The sequence below is a fragment of the Xyrauchen texanus genome, chromosome 29 (genome assembly GCF_025860055.1).
Source record: "Xyrauchen texanus isolate HMW12.3.18 chromosome 29, RBS_HiC_50CHRs, whole genome shotgun sequence".
Classification (NCBI taxonomy): domain Eukaryota; kingdom Metazoa; phylum Chordata; class Actinopteri; order Cypriniformes; family Catostomidae; genus Xyrauchen; species Xyrauchen texanus.
The window spans coordinates 35,664,691-35,686,715 of NC_068304.1; the positions used below are offsets into that span (position 1 = coordinate 35,664,691).

General features: G+C 38.5%; 1 protein-coding gene across 1 annotated transcript in view; it reads right to left on the bottom strand.

Annotated features, from left to right (window-relative positions):
• LOC127622987 (protein unc-13 homolog C-like) overlaps positions 1-20,496 on the bottom strand; it is a 163,657-nt gene extending 143,161 nt beyond the window's left edge. Inside the window, 7 exon segments of the mRNA XM_052097209.1 lie at positions 7,954-8,025; positions 9,737-9,742; positions 11,464-11,542; positions 15,162-15,211; positions 15,820-15,842; positions 17,205-18,150; positions 18,337-20,496. Coding sequence (XP_051953169.1) covers positions 7,954-8,025; positions 9,737-9,742; positions 11,464-11,542; positions 15,162-15,211; positions 15,820-15,842; positions 17,205-18,150; positions 18,337-20,496 — 3,336 coding nt within the window.
• Between the last annotated feature and the right edge of the window lie 1,529 nt (positions 20,497-22,025).

A 22,025-nucleotide genomic window follows, 5' to 3' on the forward strand; every position in this document is an offset into this window, starting at 1 on the left:
TTTTACTACTTTTTCATCATTCTGGTCACATTTTGGCTTTTTTAAAATGAACTAATAATTGTATTAAATCAATCAATAAGATATTATTTTAAATATATTATTTTTGTAACATGTTTATTTGCAACTTATCGAAACACTGTTAGAACAAACAGGATGAAAAGCTATATTTGCCGTTTTTAGGATTACTTTGCATTATATCTGCTGAACGCCACCTGGTCTCATAGAATCAAGTAAATTTTTAACTACACTGTAACTACACTGTAACTACATTGTAACTACACTATAACTACATTGTTGCAAAATTACTTTTACATGGATTGTTGTAGGTGTAGACACATGAGTCGAAAGTGTCATTGAAGCCCCACCAATTGACATAGTTGCTTCAGTCATGGCGTTTTTCATCTCACATTAACTTATTATGACTCTCTCCGTTAGGTTTAGGTTGAAGGTTTAGGGTAGGGAGGTTGATTTTGATGATTTAAAAGCTGATAAAGCATTAACCTTAAAAACCTTGTCTGTTTGGAAGAATTTAACACTCTTTTAGCACCACACAGTGGACACTTCACATTGAAAATGCCAGGATACATGTAAGAAACAATGTAATTTAATTTAGTAAAAATGTCAAAACAGTCAATTTCATGAGATCAGTCTGGCTGAATGTTGAGTATTCAGTAACTAGGTAGACAAAAACATGGTTTTGGGTGGTTGTGATGTAGTTGCTAAGAGCATTTATTGGTTGCTAGAGTGTTTGGGTGTTTGTTGGATTCTAGGGTGCTTTCTCAAGGTAGTTACTCAAAAGTGCCCACCACCAAGTTTCTATGATATTCTGGTCTCTAGTTACTGTATGGCTCAGATCCCTCCTTCAGTTTAGCCTAATATCTCAGCCATGTTATCTTAGAAGTCAATATAATTATGGTGCTAGCATTGTAACAGACTTTGAGTCTGAATGATGCTGTAAAATGCTGCCTATGTAGGCAGCTCACTAGTTTTTGGAACAGAGCCCTAATGAAAGAGAGGTTGGCTCGTGATGTGCTTTACTCGTTTCCCATGGTGCATTTTTGCTGAGATAGGCCTCTGCTCTCCGCCCACAGAGTCATTACTTTAAGAGCTGCCGAGAACTTCAGCCACATCCAAACGGCTGGTGAATGAATAAATAAAGCATACAAAAGAACTGCAGAGTGAAAATGGCTAATTAGCAAAGTATCCCTAAAAATAGATAAAAGGATAGCACTTTACAGAACCCAGAGGAGAAATTTAGATACAAAACAGCCAAAACATCACAAATAAAGTGGCCTCGTCAAATGTAAAATATGCTGATAGTGCCTGAATCAAACTACACTTAATGATTAATGACAGTTGTCTTAGTTAAATGAAAGACCTTAATGGGCCATATCGTAAATTTTGTATTAATTTTTTCCTCCTTGGGTCCACTTATAACATTTTACGCTATAAATTAGTTCTACTTTGCCATTTTGCTGCTGTATCTTTAAGACTAATGTGTTATTTATACAGCCTTTTTGCACATGCATATAACTTTTTGAACTTCTTTTGGTTCCAATATAGTTTTTAAATGCCCAAACTAAATAAACTGCACTTAAATGTGCTGCCTAAACTGTTAAGGCTATTCAAATGATCAGGAGTCTTGTTACTTCCTGTAAACTTCTGCAGCTTGTTTCTAATGTTGGGATTATTCAAAAGGATATGCAGAGCGGCAAGTGCTACACACAACCTGAAACAGCATGTTTTACAGAGTTTATCACTAGTGGTAGACCAATATGGGATTTGAATGGCCGATATCCAGAGAGAATGGTGGCCGATAGGCTGATGCAATTCCAATATATAACACAATTTAATATAGTAAATAACAAACATAAAACTGCAAAAAAATTATAATAGTAAACTCTTATTTAGCACTATATTTACACATTTTCACACAAAACAAAAAAAATAATATTGTATTTTAAATGGTAGATAGCAGTTTCTTCTGATTTAGTCATCAAATTGTATTAATTTATTTTCACATTAAGAAATTGTTAAGAGAAGGAAATAACATTACACACTGTAGTCCATAATAATAATTCCTTACATTTATATAGCACTTTTCTAGGCACTCAAAGCGCTTTACATAGTATAGGGGGAATCTCCTCAACCACCACCAGTGTGCAGCATCCACCTGGATGATGCGACGGCAGCCATAGTGCGCCAGAACGCCCACCACGTACATATTAGCAATCGCATTTTCTCAAAAAATATATAATCAAACCAATTGTACATACAGTGCATAGTGAATATGACATTTACTTATAAAACACGTGAATCGCTTTTACCTTGGGCTGCATCCGAAAACATAGGCAGCTGACTTGCTACCTAATCAGTTAATGGCTTAACTGACTTCGGTTTTGAATGAATGGAACTCTGAGGAAACTGGTCTCCGAACAGTTTGAAAAGAACCTTATTTTCATCATACCTCCGTATACAGCCTCCAGCGCAAGCATTTTCCTGGTTTCGGACGCATCCTTGAAGTTGCACTCACGTGCTTGTACGGATCCAGCGCGAGCCTCAATCTCCTGACAGTTTAAACAGCCTGGATCACCTACTTGGACTGAAACTGAATTACCGCCATTATTTGTGTATCAGAGGAACTTTTGATCCTGATCCTGAAGTTTTTGATTGTGGCTGATGGAATACACGCTTCAGAGGAAGATATTAGATGCGTGCTCGACGGGAAGAAAACACTGGATTTTCATTAGCTTCGTGAATCTTCATCTGTTTAAATGAGATATCTGCTTATTTGCAGATGATATACAATTGAAGTATTATTGATATTTGCCTTTTATCATTAGAGAAGTTACAGGGAACTGTTGAGGAGAGACTGTTAGAATACATGCTTCAGAGGAAGATTTATTAGCGTTCAACAGGATGCTGAATCTGCGGAAGTTGTGTGAGGTTGGTTTATTACATCTGTTTAAACGAGATGTGTGCATATTTGCAGATGGTATATGATATTATTTTTATTGATATTTGCATTTTTATCATTAGACAAGACAGTTAAAAGTTACAGGGAACTGTTGAGGAGAGAGAGGGAGAATGAAACAGACGAGCACTTTAACATTATGATCTCATTACGATCTTATTAACATTACGATTTGAGCACTCTTGAGATGCACTCTCCCGTCTGTCGTGCTTTCTGGAAACTCTCTCTCCCTCTCTCGACACTTGGCGTTCCTTAAATGTCTCTCTCCGTATCACTATAATAAGACACAGGTGTTAGAGGTAATTACAAACCAGGTGACAACATAAACACACACCAAAACATAAAAACACACATGACGGACATGTCCGCTAACGATCTCTCTGTCCCGCACGGTCCCCTGCAGTCAGCCTTTAACCCTCACGGAGGCATAGCCTAATACGGGACCGGGTGCGTAGGATCACGACCGGGTGCCCCACCCTCCGCCCTGCCACAGTATCGGCCAATGCCTAGAATTAAAAAAGTGGAAATATCTGCAAATTTATTGGCTTCTGTGATGTATCGGTCGACCACTATTTACCACATATCACTCTTATCGTTAGTTCTTCTGGTATTTAGGAATCATACTGTAGTATCCATCGATACAGACGTTGATGACGTTTAGAATCTTTACTCTACATTCTAATCTATGAGGGAACATTGTCTTTTGCATTGACCAGCATTATGGGCTGCATCTCATAAATATTAATTGAATGTTTGTTAAATCAAAATACAAAGTATTTTTTTCTATACCAAGTAGAAATTTTGTTAGGTTTATGCTTAGAACGACAACAAATAATAAATTATAATATGTTGCCAATGGGGTAAGGAAAATAAAAAAATTTCCTTTGATCAACATAAATTTTTTTACCGTTGTCACGATTCCCTTGTTGTCTGCCCTGGGTTTCACTTGTTCTTGTTAAAAAAACTACAATTCCCACAATTCCCGGCCTCCCTCACTGCCTGCACTCATCATTGTTCTCACCTGTGTCTCGTTTAGTCTTCATTGTGTCTGTGTATTTAAACCCTGTTGTTTTCCTTTTCCTTTGTCGTTCGTTGTATGGCTACATGTTGTTTCATGTTCACTGTTCAGGCTCCTGATGTTTATTCATGTTCGTTCGTTCGTTCGTTCGTTCGTTCGTTCGGTTCGTTCGTTCGATCGTTCGTTCGAGGTTTCCTTGCCCTTCGTGGATGTTTGTCAACTTGTGTTCACCCGTGTGTTATTTTGTGTTTGAGTTTACTTTTCCCATGGTGGACCTTTTATTTGTTCCAGTGTTTGTGTTCTTTCTATTGTTATTTAATAAAGCCACATTTGGATCCGAACCACCAGTCTGCCTTCTCCTGCATTCCACACACTCATAACAACCGTAATGACATTTTTTTGAGAGAGTTTTTGGTTGTATTCTATCTTTTGTTTAATAAAGCTAACTTTTTCCTCCATCTCTGCGACTCGGTACATTTTCTCTGGAACAACTGTGACCACTTCCCATCAGCGTTTGAATCAGAGATGTGAGCATGGGGGCGGGTGGCTATAGTGGCACAGCAACTTAAAATACACGACACATTACATTTTGCCGGACAGCGAAAGAGGCATTTAATAGGTCCTGATTTCCTTCCCTCACCTTACGTGCAAAACAAGCTGAATTCCGTCATATTAGCTAAGCTGATGAAAGTGGTTAAGAAATGTTTTCAATTGCTCGTCCATCTTTGAAATGCTCTTTTAACTGCATGGCGGGACTTCCTTTCTATATCCATTGACCGTTGGGCGCTCAGAGCTCCTTGGTTGAGTGTTCCAATTTATCCCATTAATTTTAATTGTGACCCATCTCTGCTAAATCTCTACTATAGCTAACTGCTTGCTCTGTTATGTTAAGTTGATATGGTCACAATCAGCGCATTAATATTGCATGGTGATTAAAACTGACTGGAACTACCTATATACCTACAGTATATAGAGGGTGGCTGTGGCTCAGGTGGTAGAGCGGGTCGGCCGCTAATCGCAGGGTTGGCAGTTCGATTTCCGGCTCACATGACTCCACATGCCGAAGTGTCCTTGGGCAAGACACTGAACAACAAGTTGCTCCCAATGGCAGGCTAGCGCCTTGGTGTGTGAATGTGAGTGTGAATGTGTGGGTGAATGGGACACAGTGTAAAGCACTTTGGTAACCTCTAAGTTTAAAATAGGCTATATATAAGTGCAGACCATTTACCATTTTACCTTTGCATTCAATGGTTTGAACTGCACGCATTCCAGCCAATCAAAATCGACTATTAGAACAGGCCATGGTATACAATCTATTATTCCTATACACAAAAAGAACCAATGACAAAAGAGTAAAATGTGTTAACATCACTCAAACCTTGTGCTGTTTCTGACTCTGTGTAGCACTACAGCTCCTATTTTTAAACAAGATTCCTTGATCATTTTACTCTGATCTTAACGGTTTGAAAGGCACATTTCAGCACATATTGTTTTGTGAATCAGGCACAATGTAATGTAGCTTTGCAAAGAGGCTGTTATTGCACGATTCAAGAGTGCAAATTATATTGGAATCAGCAGAAAATCTGCAGTAAAGCATTATACCCCATTTAAAAATACAAAAAAGGCATTTACATTGAAGTCTTACATGGCACAGCATCATAAAAAACATCTGGTTTAATTAAAAGTGTAAAAAAGAAAAGAAAATCAACCTAATGAATGTTACTATAACAACATTTTTGCTTAATTTGATGTTTCCTGCTGAAGTTAACACTAGATGCACTACAACAACTGTGCGTTTTAATCCCTTTCACACAAATCACGACTACAACGGCTGATTATGACTTTCAAACACTTATTTCTCGCACTATTACTCACACACTGCTATGTTATGATATCGGAACACTTACTATAATTTACTATAAAGCATCATTTTAAAAACTATTGATTTTAACGCCTGTATTAGACACCTACATTTACACACTTATTAGCTTTGCGGTAGCTCACCGAGTGTTGGACAGAAGACAGAGGCTCGAACCCAGCCGAACGCGCAAGCTGACACATGAAACAAATGTTTCAATGTGACACAAAATGATGCTGTAGCTTCAGAAAATGTGCTTTTCCATTCAAATGTTGTTTTTGGACACTGTTGGTTAGGTTTAGGTGTTGGTTTAGGGCAAGGATGTCTATTTTGTGTCTACCTCTTATTTGCTTTTAGATCACTATTGGTTAGGTTTAGGTTAAAGTTTTTGGTTAGGGTGGTATGTTTTACTCATTAAAACCTCTATCTATATTCACCTTAAAAACCTTGTCTGATTACGACCCCACTTCACTTCCTTTTGGTGCCCTCCGCTGGACATTTCACTGGGAAACGGCAGCCAAACGTGTAATTAGGCACGTAATTTAGCTTTGCAAAAATGTTGTCACAATCATGTAATCTTCATGAGATGAAGCTGATAAAATGACAAAAAATGTACAATGTTACCCTATTAAAATTGAGGTGTTTGACTGAGCAATGTCTCAGAATGAGATCCAAACAATCTGTTGATTTTTCTCTTTCTTGCGTTTGCGAGCACTGCCTTGTCTTCTAGTGAAATAACCATTTCTGTCCTTGTTTTCTTTTGTCTTCTTAAGCATTTGGCACTCTCTCCTCAGAGGGATTCTTTCCCTCTTACTATTTCTCCCCTGCCCCCTCGCTTTTGTTTAATTCTCTCTTTCTCTCTCTCTCTCTCTCGCTGCCGTATTGAATGCAGTTAAAAACCCACAGACATCTGTTCGGCCTACTTTGAAATCTGTAGGCCAGCCACAGCCTTAGTTTAAAACCTGTAAATATCACTTCTTTTGTTCATTCATGTGCATGTAACTCGAAATTACAATATTCCGGACTACACTTATTGTCGGCATCAATTATATACGAATTACAATGCATCCTTGCCATTTGGTCCCAGTTGTGCTCTTTGTCAGGCCAAAGCAGAATAAGAGAAAAAGATATATGAAATTGTCGAACACATCCATTTTGTTCCAACCAAAATCAACCAATTCTAAATTCTGGCATCTCAGAGTCAGATATCCCAACATTTACATTTATGCATTTGGCAGACGCTTTTATCCAAAGCAACTTACAGTGCACTTATTACAGGGACAATCCCTGCAGAGCTAAGTGGTTAAGTGTCTTGCTCAAGGATACAATGGTGGTGGCTGTGGGGTCAAACCTACAACCTTCTGATTACCAGTTCAGTGCTTTAGCCCACTACGCCACCACCACTCCATTAATTGAACATCACATCACCTTATGCCATTCCAGCATTCTGTTTATTCAGCGAAAAGCAATCAATAAATGGGAGGGAATGAGGATCGGGGGACAAAAAAAAAGAGTAATTCTTCTTGCATTGACTATCTCAGGGCTTTGGCCCATCTCTAGAACTAAAGTACCAGGGTAAAATAAAAACTAGAATCATTCATCGTCACCCAAATAAGGCAAATCAGCACATCGGACAGACCTCTTAATACAGTCTTAAACAGATTCAAACGCTGTCTTCTTTATAATCAACCTGACACTCATAAACACACATAAACACAGGATAACAGATAAATCGTAATTTTTTATTTAAATCTGCGACAGATGATGCGATCACCTTTTTATAACCAATCAGGTCATTGCAATAAAAAGCACGCGCTTAATAAAAATTTATATTTCACATTATAGTCATACTCGAGAATATCATTACAGCTCATAAATAGTCAGTTTGATTTGTTTGTACTTGCCTCAGGGTCTGTGCAAATGATGTGTGTTTGCATACGTGCATGCGCATGTTTGTGTTGTCTTTATGCATGGAGGGTTACATCAGTGCCACATTATTGCTCTCCATTAGACTGACTGGCTGCTTACTGAGTGATTTATACATCAGTCTAAAATGGTCTAACCACTGAGTGTGTATACACTACATCTGTGTTGAAAACTCACCAGCTCCTCGTTGTTTAGAGTTGATCTGTTCACGAGGCCAAACGCAATACCTGCCTTTCGAGCAGCCAAGGTCTGAAATGATAAAAGAAAAATGAGTGAAATAGAGGTGGGAGAAAATTACAAGCCCAAAAATTGCAAACTGAATAATGTTCTGTATGAGATGGAACGCTAAGCTGGTGAAACCACTTTCACATTGTCACCTCATTTTCAAGCCTATATTCACCATCTACCATTCAGAACATGTATCTTGAAAACCTTCTTTAGTGTATTCTATCATGGGTAATGCAGTTTCATTTAATAAGGTGTATTGTGATTTCACGAGACTAATAGCTTAGTCTTAACAAAAAATAACTCTTTAATTTTCTGAAGAAATGTAAATGGTGCTCACCCATGCAAAACTCATTGCCACAATGCTGGGGTGTTGTGGGTGGTAGCCAGAACATTACTATGCAGTTTCTAGGGCATTCTGAGTAGATACTTTATTCTATACTTTATGGTTTAAGGCTTTATTCATAAGGAGGATTAAATTGATCAATGATGATGAAAGCCAAAATATTAAATGCCATGGAACCATATTCACTGAGTAATCCATTAATTTGTAGAGGGGGTCATGATGAGAATTTTCGCTTACGAATTTAGAGCAAAACTACAGGTAAAAAAAAAGAAAACTTTGTTTTATGCGGAGATAGGTAGGTCAATAACTAAAATCGGTTGACTTCTGCATTCATTGTTGCATTGTCTGCCAAATATGGGGGAAAAAATGTTTTGGTGTTGTTTTTCCAAGTATTCAAAAAGATATCTTAATAGCCGTTTTTTTGGTTCAGAACAAATATTCAGTTTTGTATCTTTATTTTTAAGGCCCTATATAGTTAAATCCTAGATTTCCAGGGCTCTCAATGTGGCTTAAATAGTAATATTTAAATTTTTAATGGTCACTGCCCATTTTCTTGGTCAGATGTAGGTTCCATGGTATTTTCTTGTCCAACAAAGCATAGGTATATTTATAGTTTTTTATATTTATTATATTTTTCTAGATCAGGGCAGTGATGGCTCAGTGTGGGGCAGTGATGGCTCAGTGTGGGGCAGTGATGGCTCAGTGGGGGGCAGTGATGGCTCAGTGGGGGGCAGTGGTGGCTCAGTGGGGGGCAGTGGTGGCTCAGTGGTTGAGGCTCAGGGTTACTGACCAGAAGGTCAGAGTTCAAGCCCCAGCACCACCAAGATGCCACTGTTGGGCTCTTGAGCAAGGCCCTTGATCCTATCTGCTCCAGGGGTGCTGTATCATGGCTGACGCTGCACTCTGACCCCAGCTTGTGGAAACTAAAACATTTCACAGTATATATGCAAAAAAAACTGTGTGTATAATGTGTGACCAAAATAATGGATTCTAGTTTTGTACCTTGGTTATCTGTTGCAATACCTATATATACAGTATAATGTTTGGATAAATGTCTATCGGTAAAGTTCTGGAATGCATAATTTGGGTTCCACATACCAAAGGTGTTTAGGTGAAACCCCACTGTAATTTTTTTATTATTATTGTTATTATTATTATACTTTCTCTGCCCTAAAAGTGTCTGAATATCAGAGACCTTAAAATGTAGAGATCCCAGACTTAACAGACCTGAGCTAAACTCAAAATTGTTGTCTTTTGATTTCATGGGGTCTTTAAAAGGTTCTCAAACAGCATCATCATAAGAACATTCAAATGTACATCTCTCATTCTGTTCTTCTTATTATTATTAAGAATAAATATAATTAAAATGTAAGTATGAGAGAAACTTACCAAAGCCTAGAATGTACAGAAGCAGTGGAAAGGAGAAAGAACACAAATGAGACAGTGAGTGAGAGAGAGATAGAGTGATCTGTTATACACACACACACACACGCGCGCGCGCGCACACATATCTTTTTTTATATACCTGCCATCATGCAGAAAAATCAGGTTGTGAGACTTTTTGTAAACAGCAGAGTGAAAGCTGCAGAGGTGATGCATTTTGTCTGAGCCACAATTCCTTAAATAACTCACCTCTGACATGCATTTACATTTCACTCATGCATTTTCTGTGCAATTGTTTGGTAAATTTAATGTAAGATGCCCTGATATACTCTATTGCTGTCGGCAAGAACTGCTACAAAACAGACAAAACTGCATGTGTTAAAGCCAGCTAAAAACAGGACCGATACAGTTCAGGACAATAAGATAGAGAGAAAAAGACAGAGAGAAAGAGAGAAAGAAAGATAAGGGGGGGGGGGGGCACTACATAGCCGATCAAAAGTCAAATAGTCACAATTAGCCATGTTTACATTGGCAGGCATGACAGATGACAATACAATAGTAGTCTTTACCATCTCAATCCTCAATTTACCAGTGGTAAAGACCAAGTGGGCCGCAAATGGACCCTTAAAGCAGGGGTGCATATAGGAACAGGGTAGATTTGACCTCTACATGAACGTCTAGTGTTTATGTACAGGTAAGTGTAAACATGCACTTGAACTGCCAAAGGTTGCTGCAGGCAATGGAATGGCACGCTTGAGCATGGTTGTCAAACGTTATGGTAAATATTTGGAGATTAAGCCCCCCCACTGCAGTTTTGGGCAGGTTCCTTAACTGACTGTCGCTGCCCTGAAGCAATCACACAGCCCAAAAAGGGAAAGAAACACAGAACAAAGGCATAATGGGATAGATCAGATCAAACCTGGTACAGCACTGACTTCATCTACGCGTGTAAAAGGGTTTGCCGTACGTCACTTTTACATGATTTAAAAAGTCACAGTTAAATCAGAAGTCAATGAAGTCCTCTGATATATTTTTGGGTAGAGTTGTCAACATTTCAAGTTTTTAATGCTTCTAGTTTTGATTGATAGAGTGAAATAAACTAGTTTGTTTCAGCTTGTAGAGAAATCTGACAACTCACGGAAAAATATCCCCCATAACAAATATGGGCCCAAGAGTGGGAATGGACCACAGAACACGCCAAAAAAACTAAATAAAGAACTGAACTATGACCCGTACTTACCAAAACAGGGTTGGTTTTTAATTTCATGCAAAAATATGGACAGATACAGCATCAACATTTGTCCTTCAAAGATGAACATTTGCACAAATCTGAATACAAAATTCAGTTAAGAAAATCTGCGCTACCAAATCAACAAGAAATGGAGACAAAGACACATAGACAGACTGTAAGAGCTTGAACATTAGAGATGTAAAACCTCCATTTAAATGTTTAACAAATACAAAAATATGACTTTAAAAAACAACATCCTACAGAGATGCTGTGAATCAATCACTTGTCCTCTAGAATTTCATAAATAAAGTAGCACTTTATTATAAATATATGAGTACTACACATTTAAGGACAAGACAGATGATTTGAGAACACCAGGCAAATGACCTACTTTTACTCTGGTGCAGCGTAAACTCTCAAAATAGCATCACAACATAAACACGCACCTCCATCTTGCACGGCCAGCTCTCAGTTACCATGTGGGCTGGGCATGGTTACTCACCAGGTCTCGGACGATAGGCATGGTCCTCTTGCGGCGTAAATCTGGCATGCTGTCAATGCCATAAAGTATACTGCCAACTCTGGGGACAGATGCAGATTTAGAGTCTATTAATACCATAATCATGCTGTGTGGTATGAAATATTACCCAGCTAAAAAGCAGTTGAGTGATTTACAGCACCAGCAAATAACATGGGATGGTCAATAGGGGTGTGTGGAGGGGGTACAGGAAGTACTCACACCGTATGTTCATGTGAAATGTTGGTCTTCCTCTGATCTACTCAACAACCATTTCATTTCTTGCGATTCATTGGCGCAAGTTGTGAATTTGACAGTTTATGGTCTGTGCAGCTCTGGCTAAGATATATTTCAATATTAAAACAGAAACTGCAAGAGACTATGGCTATGTTCGGAATGGGCTATTATCATTTTACTGAAACATTTTTGCCATAGAGCACAATACACACATTTTCCATGAGCATGGAATACTCGGATGACCAAGTGCACTTGCCAAAATATGCTATATACAACTCAAGCACACTGCACTGAGTACTGGATCACACAATGCAATGTTCTTACCTTTCACTTTGAATGACTTTCAATTTCCAGTATGACGAAGGAGCGGAAGCTAAGCTAAAATCAACAGCAATTGATTGTTTTTTTAATTTTTTATTTACTAATTAACTATAATCCTTTTTGACTCATTATTTGATCAGTTTACCGAAAGTAATTTTTTACATTATTGTTTACATTAAAAAAAAGCAAAATAAATATTTATATCAAAGATGATATCTATATGTCACGTGCTGAATTAGATGTTTTTTATTATTGGTATAATTATTATTATCATCTCCTTGACAACAGATTATCAAAAGTTTTGAAAATAAAATATATTTAAAAAAAATAATACATATTTATGTTCAAGATGATATCTATATGTCACTTGCTATATAAAGTTTTTTTTTTTCTTACATTTTTATAATCTCCCTTTATAAACTCAAAAAGTTGTTTGATCAGATTAACAAAAGTTAAGTTACAAAATTTGAAATTCTATATATATATATATATATATATACATATATACACACACAGTGGCCAAAAGTTTGGAATATTGTACAGATTTTGCTGTTTTGGAAGGAAATTGGTACTTTATTTCACCAAAGTGGCATTCAGCTGATCACAAAGTATAAGTCAGGATATTACTGATGTAAAAAAAACAGCACCATCACTATTTGAAAAAAGTCATATTTTGATCAACTCTAGACAGGCACCATTTCCAGCAGCCATCCTTGAGTAATCATGCTAAACTGCATGAAAATAATTTACCATTATACCAAACACAGACATTGGACAACAGATAATTGGAAAAGAATGTTATGGATCTTCATCCCATTGAGCTTTTGTGGGATCAGTTAGACTGTAAGGTGCGTGAGAAGTGCCCGAAAAGACAGCCACATCTATGGCAAGTGCTACAGGAAGTGTGGGGTGAAATGTCACCTGAGTATCTGGACAAACTGACAGCTAGAATGCCAAGGATCTGCAAAGCTGCCATTGCTGCATGGGGATGATTTTTTTGATGAGAGATGAGATGAGTGTAAGAAGATTTTTACTTCAAATTTTTATAATAATTTTTCACATTATTGATGGCCTGACTATATAGTGATCAGTTGAATGCCACTTTGGTGAATAAAAGTACCACTTTCTTTCCATAAGAGCAAAATCTGTACATTATTCCAAACATTTGGCTGCCAGTAATATATATATATATATAAACTCAGCAAAAAAAGAAACATCCCTTTTTCAAGACCCTGTATTTTAAACGAGACGCAAGTCCTAGTGACAACTAATCGTCCTCGCAGTGGCACACCACAGGTAACAACACCTGCACAGGATCAGTACATCCAAATATCACACCTGTGTGACAGGTACAGGATGGCAACAACAACTGCCTGAGTTACAGCAGGAATGCACAATCCCTCCATCAGTGCTCAGACTGTCCGCAATAGGCTGAGAGAGGCTGGATTGAGGGCTTGTAGGCCTGTTTTAAGGCAGGTCCTTACCAGATATCACCAGCAACAACGTCACCTATGGGCACAAACCCACCTTTGCTGGACCAGACAGGACTGGCAAAAAGTGCTCTTCATTGACGAGTCACAGTTTTGTCTCACCAGGGGTGAAGGTCGAACTCACGTTTATTGTCGAAAGGAATGAGCGTTACAACGAGGCCTGTACTCTGGAGCAGGATCGATTTGGAAGGGTCTGTCATGGTCTGGGGCGATGTGTCACAGCATCATCAGACTGAGCTTGTTATCATTGCAGGCAATCTCAACGCTGTGCGTTACAGGGAAGACATCCTCCTTCCTCATGATGGTACCCTTCCTGCAGGCTCATCCTGACATGACCCTCCAGCATGACCCACCAGCCATACTGCTCATTCTGTGCATGATTTCCTGCAAGACAGGAATGTCAGTGTTCTGCCATTTCCAGCGATCTCAATCTCATTGAGCAAGTCTGGGACCTGTTGGATCGGAGGGTGATATTTCCTGGACTTTGAACTTTCAAGTGCCGTGGTGGAAGAGTGGAGTAACATCTCACAGCAAGAACTGGCAAATCTGGTGCAGTCCATTAGGAGGTGATGCACTAGCCCTTAATGCAGTACTTAATTTGGTGGTCACACAGATACTGACTGTCAGTTTCTGTCTTAGTTTTTGAATATTTTTATGTTCATACAAATATTTACACAAGTTAAGTTTGCTGAAAATAAAAGCAGTTGAAATTGAGAAGACGTTTCTTTTTGCTGAGTTTATATATATAATATATATATATATATATATATATATATATATATATATATATATATATATATATATATATATATATATATATATTTTTGTGTTTTTTTACACCTCTTTATTAATTTGATTTGATTTGCCAAACATTACAAGATTTTTACAAACATTTGCATTAAAAATGTCAAATAACTGTATTTATTTTCATTATTTTCATATACTCATTCCATTACACATGCAACGGAATGATCATTATGTTTACAACAATGTAGCAACTACAGCTTGAAATGCTTATCATTGCATACGGCATACTTTTTGTATACTATTTTAAAAAACAGTATGCAGTATACAATACATACTGCTGAACATGCTTTATGCAGTATAATATACAGTATTATATTCCATTCCAACATAACCAAGATCTGGGAAACTGTTCTGCCTCAAGCTATCCCATTCTTCACACACATATACACAATCTAGAAGGTTTTATGAAGTTTTAAATAACAAATTCTCATGCCTATACTCATATACATCTATTTCATTCATGCAATGCCCCGCATGCAGTTTATCTTTATTAGAGGGAAGACAGTGACACCAGCAGTGCTTAATGAGAGCGGGCCTTTAATAAGAGTAAATGCCAACGATGCTGAGTTTATTTATTTATTTCTGGCAGCTCATTGGAAAAAATTTTTTCCATCCCCACCACATGCCTGTGGTCAGTCAGAGCAAAATAATATCAGAAAATGTTTGTGTGTGTGTGTCAGTGATAAATAGAAGATGATGACCCCCCCCGGGCTGAGTGACACACTCGAATACCTGAGGACCCTGAACTGCTACCAACAAAAACACACACATACTGAATATACTGTATTTATACACGTGTGTATTTGAGTTTAAGATGGTTGTACTTACCCACCACCGGTCAGACCAAGTTTGGCTTGATCCAGAATATTTGCGCTACCCTATCAAACAAGAAAACATGAGAACACAAATCATAATTTACCCCTTTGTATAATATGTATTAACAAAGATGTGCTATCATAAATTAAAAGTCTATCTATCTATCTATCTATCTATCTATCTATCTATCTATCTATCTATCTATCTATCTATCTATCTATCTATCTATCTATCTATCTATCATCAATTATTGAATTATTATACACAATTTGCAATCATATTTAATCAAACTACACAATGATGACTAATACTTTATAGATATGACAGTTTCATTTTTTGTTAATGCATGATTTCCTGTAAAGCTGCTTTGAAACGATGCATGTTGTGAAAAGTGCTATTCAAATAAAAATGACTTGACTATGAGTCAGTCTGTCTGTCTATCTTTTTACCTAACCATCTGTCTGACTTTCAATCTGTCTGTCTGTCTGATTATTTATTGTTTTACACATATAGCACTTAATATCATATTGTTTATACAGATGTTACCACCAAGCAATAAAACAGAACAGACAGTTAAAAAACATGCAACATATTTATAGATATTCAGAAATGGACAACATACACACACACACACAGGTGAAAATTAAATAACGAAAGAACAAAGGAAGACCTCTGTATCCAGAGCTGTGCTGTCTGCAGAAGAGAAGCAGAAAGACAGAGAGAGAACATTAAAAACAACAGCACATATAGACTCTTTCATCTATAAATAATTGCACAGACTTATAATGACTTGTGCATAATGGAGCCAAACAAATAGTGCAAGCATAGCCTGTTTGTGATATCTCAGTCACAGTAATCCCTGACACACACACACACACACACACACACACACACACAATCCTTCACCTAATATTTGCACTACATATAATCATGATCCATCACAGTAGTCAATGTATGTATGTTTCTATTCCATTTGTTTAGCCAGTGTACATTTGATTTCTTGATATGATATAGCCAATATTTACATTTTCAATAATTAAAAATAACTTTTCATAGAAGTAACAAAGCCAGATCTGTGGCAACCATTTTAACCTGGGGTGTGGGGCCACGTCCCCCTTCTTCTAGAAATATTTTTAGGAAATTAAAAAATATATTGTTATTTTTAGGAAATACATGAAATTTTAAATGTTTTGGTAGAAGAGCAAGGAAATAGTAGGCAGCCGTATAATCGATACACTTAAGACACAGTGTCAGGTTAATGACTCTAAGGTTCCTTTTAAAACATGATTGTGTTTCTGAAAATTAATGTCATCATGTTATGTAATACATTTGTATGGGTAGTAGCAGCACACAATTTACTTTTGCATTAAAAATTGGCATTTTATCACAGTCAGTTGCCTGAGCACACACACTCTCTCACGCTCTCTTTGCACATATGCAGCTGGCACACAGTTACTTGCTGTTATTGAAGGAATAGTTCATCAAAAATTACAATTCGCACATACACGTGCATATTGAAATTGGGAATGTCACGTTTGGACACGAGACATGCGGAACCAATTCTGGAATGACAAAAGTGTGAGTAAATGATCACATAATTTTCATTTTTTAAGTAAACTATTCCTTCAAAAATAAATCTGGTCATAAACAGCAAAGTTGATGACATGATTGATTTGATCTCTGAGATTAACTAAGGCCACAAAAGGTGAAGTACACTTTGGTCTGTACTCAACCATTACACATACACACACAGACTCGCACACAAATCAATAGCCAGTCCTAACCACTCAACAACAAATACTGGCAATCATCTACTTGCCCTTTAAAACTCAACTTTGCCTTCAAAAGAGTCTGGGGTTTCAGGAGCCAAGCCCTTAGAAAGACATCATCTCTGAACAACCTTAAATGACTCAATTAATGTCAAAGCAAGCCTTGACAAAACTGTCACAAGATAAACATTTAAAGAATGCATAAAGAAAATCTAAACAACTTCCCTATGATATTCTTGTATGTCAGCAAATCTTTAGAGCTAACATCATAAAGACTGAGTCTTACCTCCCGCCAGGATTTGCTGTTCTAGCTCTACCATCTGCTTTCTGTAAGCTCTCAGAGCCGCCTCTTTGAAGGTGGGCCGTATCCTTTTTTTGGGTGGTGCTGGCTCCACAGGAACCTCTGTAACATTTTTGTTCTCGTCCTCTTGTTCTACTGTCTCTTTTACCTCAGCTGCTTCCTTTGTTCCTGTTGTTTCTTGACCTTCCTTTGTCTGCTCTATTCCATCTTCCTGTTCCTCAGGTTCTTCTTCCTGTTCCTCTGTTTCTTCAACATACTCCACCAAACTCCCTTCGTACTCCGCCGTGTCTTCAGTCATGGGATTGTCGTCATACTCCTCACTGTATTCCTCATCATCTTGCTCATCAAGGCTGCAGTCATATTCTAGGACAGGATTACCCTCTTGCAAGATGTCATATTCTTGCGAGACGTCGTATTCCTCTTCTTGGTACTGTTCCTCAGCCTCGTTGGCATTTGTTCGGTTCTCGAGATTAGCCAGCACTTGTTCCATTACCTCAACATAATGTGTCTCATTGTCCACAGGTTGCTCACTGGCTTGTTCTTCCTCCTCTGTCTTGTAATAGAAAGGTTCTGTGTAGACATCAGAGTCGATGGTTGTGCTGGAACTATTTTCAGTGGACTGGGACGAGGTTCTGAGCCTGCCCATGGTGTTGCTCGTTTCTTCGACTGGAGCACCAGTGCTCTGGGAACCTTTACTCCAGACAAAATCCAAAGCTGACTTGGCTCTTTGCAGGGTAGATCCGAATCCAAAGCTGAAGGATTTCTCGCTGAGGTCTATGCTGAGCCTACTACTCCAGGATTTAGGGACGTCCTCCACTTTCTCATTACAGATCTCACTCTGACTGCGGTACATGGATGAAGATTTCTGGTTCTGTTGGAGGTGGTTCACATTGACATCTTGTCGTTGCAGAGTTTGAGGAGCTGATTCAGGCTTAGCACGGACTTTCTTGGTTTTCGGCTTCTTTTCTGGTTGTGATTCAGCCACAGGTGTAGGTACTGGTTTTGATATGGGTTCAATCACAACCTCTGGCTCTGGTTCAGGTTTAGGTTCAGGTTCGGGTTCTGGCCTGGGTACTTGTTCTGGCTCTAGTTCTGGCTCTGGCTCAGGTTCTAGAACAAGTTCAGGTTCTGTATATATATCTTGGTCTTGGCCTGTCTCAGGAGTGCTATCTAGTGTCAAGAAGGTCTCACCTTCAAACTGCAAATCAACCTCAAGGCATTTTGTAATTTTCTCAGGGAAACCTGGGTTAGCTGCAGGGTCAAAGGGGCTACTGATCTCTGAGATTATGTTCTGTTCAGTTGAAGCATCCAAACCTGAATCAGCACCTTGTTCAAGGTGATGCCAATCTTTCCATGGTGAGAGGTCACCTTGTAGAGACAGCTGTGAGCCACTGTAATGGCTCCTGTCCCCTGATATGCAAACAATACCATTACTTACACCACTGTCAATTGTCTCTGTGGTTTCAACTTCATTATGTTCCACATAAGGTTGTTCTTGGCTCAGAGTTTGACTGGGAGGACTAGCATACCAGGAGGACGCCATGTCTTCTTGCTTTCTTTGCCAAAGCTCCTGATCCGAGGAGGAGAGCATGGAGCAGCCGTTGACTCTGCTGAAGTACTGACTCTCTGAGAAGTCCTCTGAATAAGACTGGCAAAGTTTAGAACAGTCCGATTCAGACCGACTGAGTTTGGGAGTAGAATAATCACTCTGAGACTGCCACCCAGGTGTTAGGTCAGAGTAGTAAGACTTGCTTTGCTTGTCAGTGTCATCGTAGGCTATATTATCCGCATAGTGCACAGAATATGCAGTATCATCAGCCAACCGTCGGTGATTGTGAGACCTTTTCTTGTCCGATTTACTTTTTTGAGTTGGTTTGGACACAATTGCATATTTGTTCTTATTTAATTCATCTAGCTCTTTGTCACTTTCCATGGAGTCCCATTCATCACTTTCAGCCTTATCTTTGGCTGAAACCTTGATATCCATGCTTTCATATGTCTGTGAGGAGGCCATTGCCTTGTTCTTCCTTTCTTTTGAATCATGTGCTAGACTATCAGTTGATATTGATATGCCAGTCCCTTTAAGCTTATAACATTTTTTCAAAACTAAATTTCTATCTTGTGGGCTTGAAAATATAACTACAATTGGTCGAGGTTTAGCATTGTAACATTCTCTTTGTTGCCCTAGTCGATGGGCGAGTTCAATTTTAAATGCCTTGCATGCATCAGTGAAACCCATTTTCTCTTTCAGAATCTGATAAATAAGCTCTTCGGTTTTTTCAAACTTCTCCTCAGGCACATTTAAAAATCTTAGAGTAGCTTTGTTGGTATGTTGGCTAATCTGTTTGATGTAATCATGGATGTCTCGAGTCTCACGTCTGGACTGTACGAATCCCGAACGCAGCTGCTCAATTTCACTCTGTACCACCTCTACACTGCTGGAGATCTCGTCGATGGAGCTTTTGAGGGCGTTAACATGCCCTCGCAGTTCTGAGAGCTCAGACTCGATCTGACTGATTCCCTGAAGTTCTTTGAAGATCATCTCCATCACATCCTGAGTCTGACTGATACACCCTGTTGAGCTGGACCCTGGCTCCAGGGTAGTGGTTTTCTGTTGCCGTCCAGCCCTGTCCAGAGATTTGCTCCTGATGCCAAGAGTCTTTCTCCAGTTGCTTGCCTCTGAATCTGAGGACACACATTCTTGGCTCTTCTTCCATTTCCTCAACTTTTTCAGAGCGCCTAATCGAAGGGTGTGGAGACTGCTACGCTCTCCCCGCTCTCCCTCTGAGCTGCCATCTGAGGGTGCTAGACTAATCAAGCTCTTCCTATTCCTTCTTACTGGCATTGTATAAGCTTTTTGTTCATCGAATCTATGGACAAGTTTGGTCTCGTTTAGACAGTCTGAGTAATCGCTGTCAACTGACAAGACCTCATGAAATTCATTATTGTTTAGTAAGAGGTCATTTTTGAGTAGTCCATTGGCAATTGCTACACGATAACTAAATGTTGGAGAGAGAGAGGAACAGTCGTTTTTTCCATCCTCCTCCTCAAGAGAAATATTGCGTGTTGACGAGCATTTGGATATTTTTTTGACTGTGCTTTTCAATGTAGTTGAGAATGTTGGGTTCCGTGCATGTAGTTCTGGAAAGGTTTTCGGCTCTTTTTTGTTGTTGCTACTCTCTTTCTTCTTTGAGGTATTTGCCAGTTTCTTTGTAAACATTCCTTTGCAAATCTTTACAATGTAAGATGATAGCTTCTTGAAATGGGCAGAAACCATGGATGGCGATATTTCAGCCGTTTTGCACTCTGGATGCAGCAAAGCAAAACTGGTCTTTGATCCAGAGGTGCTTAACAGGAAGCACGCAAACACTTATTAGTTTGAAAGTTAACTCTGCGGTATAAGAGGGACTAGAGAAGAGTTGATGTCCTCAGAAACAATTGTGCCAAGCAGAAATCATTGCACATGCTGTGCTCACTTCTGAAGAAGTTTCATATCTCTGCAAAAACATCAAGAAGAAACGTAATTTAAATTAGTTTTCATTAAAGGTCAACATGTAAAATGCAGAACACTGAATGGTACACAGCACATACTGTACCGTATAAAGAAACATTGAACAATGCTTCATACTAATGGATCAATTTCCTCAAGGGGCTGTCAAATCCAATTCAGCTGAGCTCAACATGTCATATTCTTTGAGTATTATGGGAAGCTTCTGATTTATACATAAACTGAAGCAGAAACAAAGCTGGGCCATGATTGTAGTGTTTTGGAGATCCAATAAAGAGATATATATAGTCACCATAAAATGTCAATTCTGTCATTATTAACTTACCCTCATCTTTCATGGTACACAATATAATGTTAGGCAGAATGTTCAGTCACTATGCACTTTTATTGTGTTGAGTGGGGTGGGGCAATACAAGTGAATGGTGACTGAGGTCTAACATCTCTTTTTGTGTTCCACAGAAGAAAGTAAGTCTTACAGGTTTGGAACTAGGATTAGTAAATGATAACAGACTTTTCATTATTGAGTTACCTATCCTTTTAAATTCTTAAACATCTTGGCATGATAATGAGTTCCTTACAATATTTTTAATCCATTAATCACCCGCTGGAAAATGTCTCACTTGAAATCATGTTGGTGTGATAAAGGCACACAACCTGATCACAGCTGAACTGTGCAGTTCAGATGTAATAGAAAACACAATATGACCTTTAACCCAAACACTGTGGTGAGATGTAAAGGGCAAGACAAAAAGAGGAATATGTTTGAAAATCAATAATTCAGATAAGAATGGTCATGCAAGGGACCTCATGTGTTATTCATAAATTAAGGAAAAAAAGTTATTAATAAAGTCATATTGCATATCACTGTGCAGAAGGGACCTGTGGTGTCTATTTAGATATGGTTCATGCAAGGGTCAGAGAAATGATGACGAACTAAGAAACAGAGATGGATGAAAAGATGGATGGATACATAGGATTAGGGGGGTTTCAAACCTTCTAGCTTTAGTATTAAACTTTGGTGAGTAATTTGCCCTGAACCATTTTTGCATGATATCTCAGTAGCTACATGGCCAAAAGAAAATACCCTTTAGACCTGAGCCATATCTAGAGACCAGAAAGTCAAAGGCCTCTTTTGACTTGGGACAGTAAGCAACCAACTACAGTAGCAACCAACCGAACACTCTAGCAATTGCATTGCAATTTGCAAAAACCACCAAGAACATCTTAGCAACCGCATAGCAATGCCCTGGTAACCCCACACAACACCGTAGGCATGCACCAATCACGTTTTCTTAAAA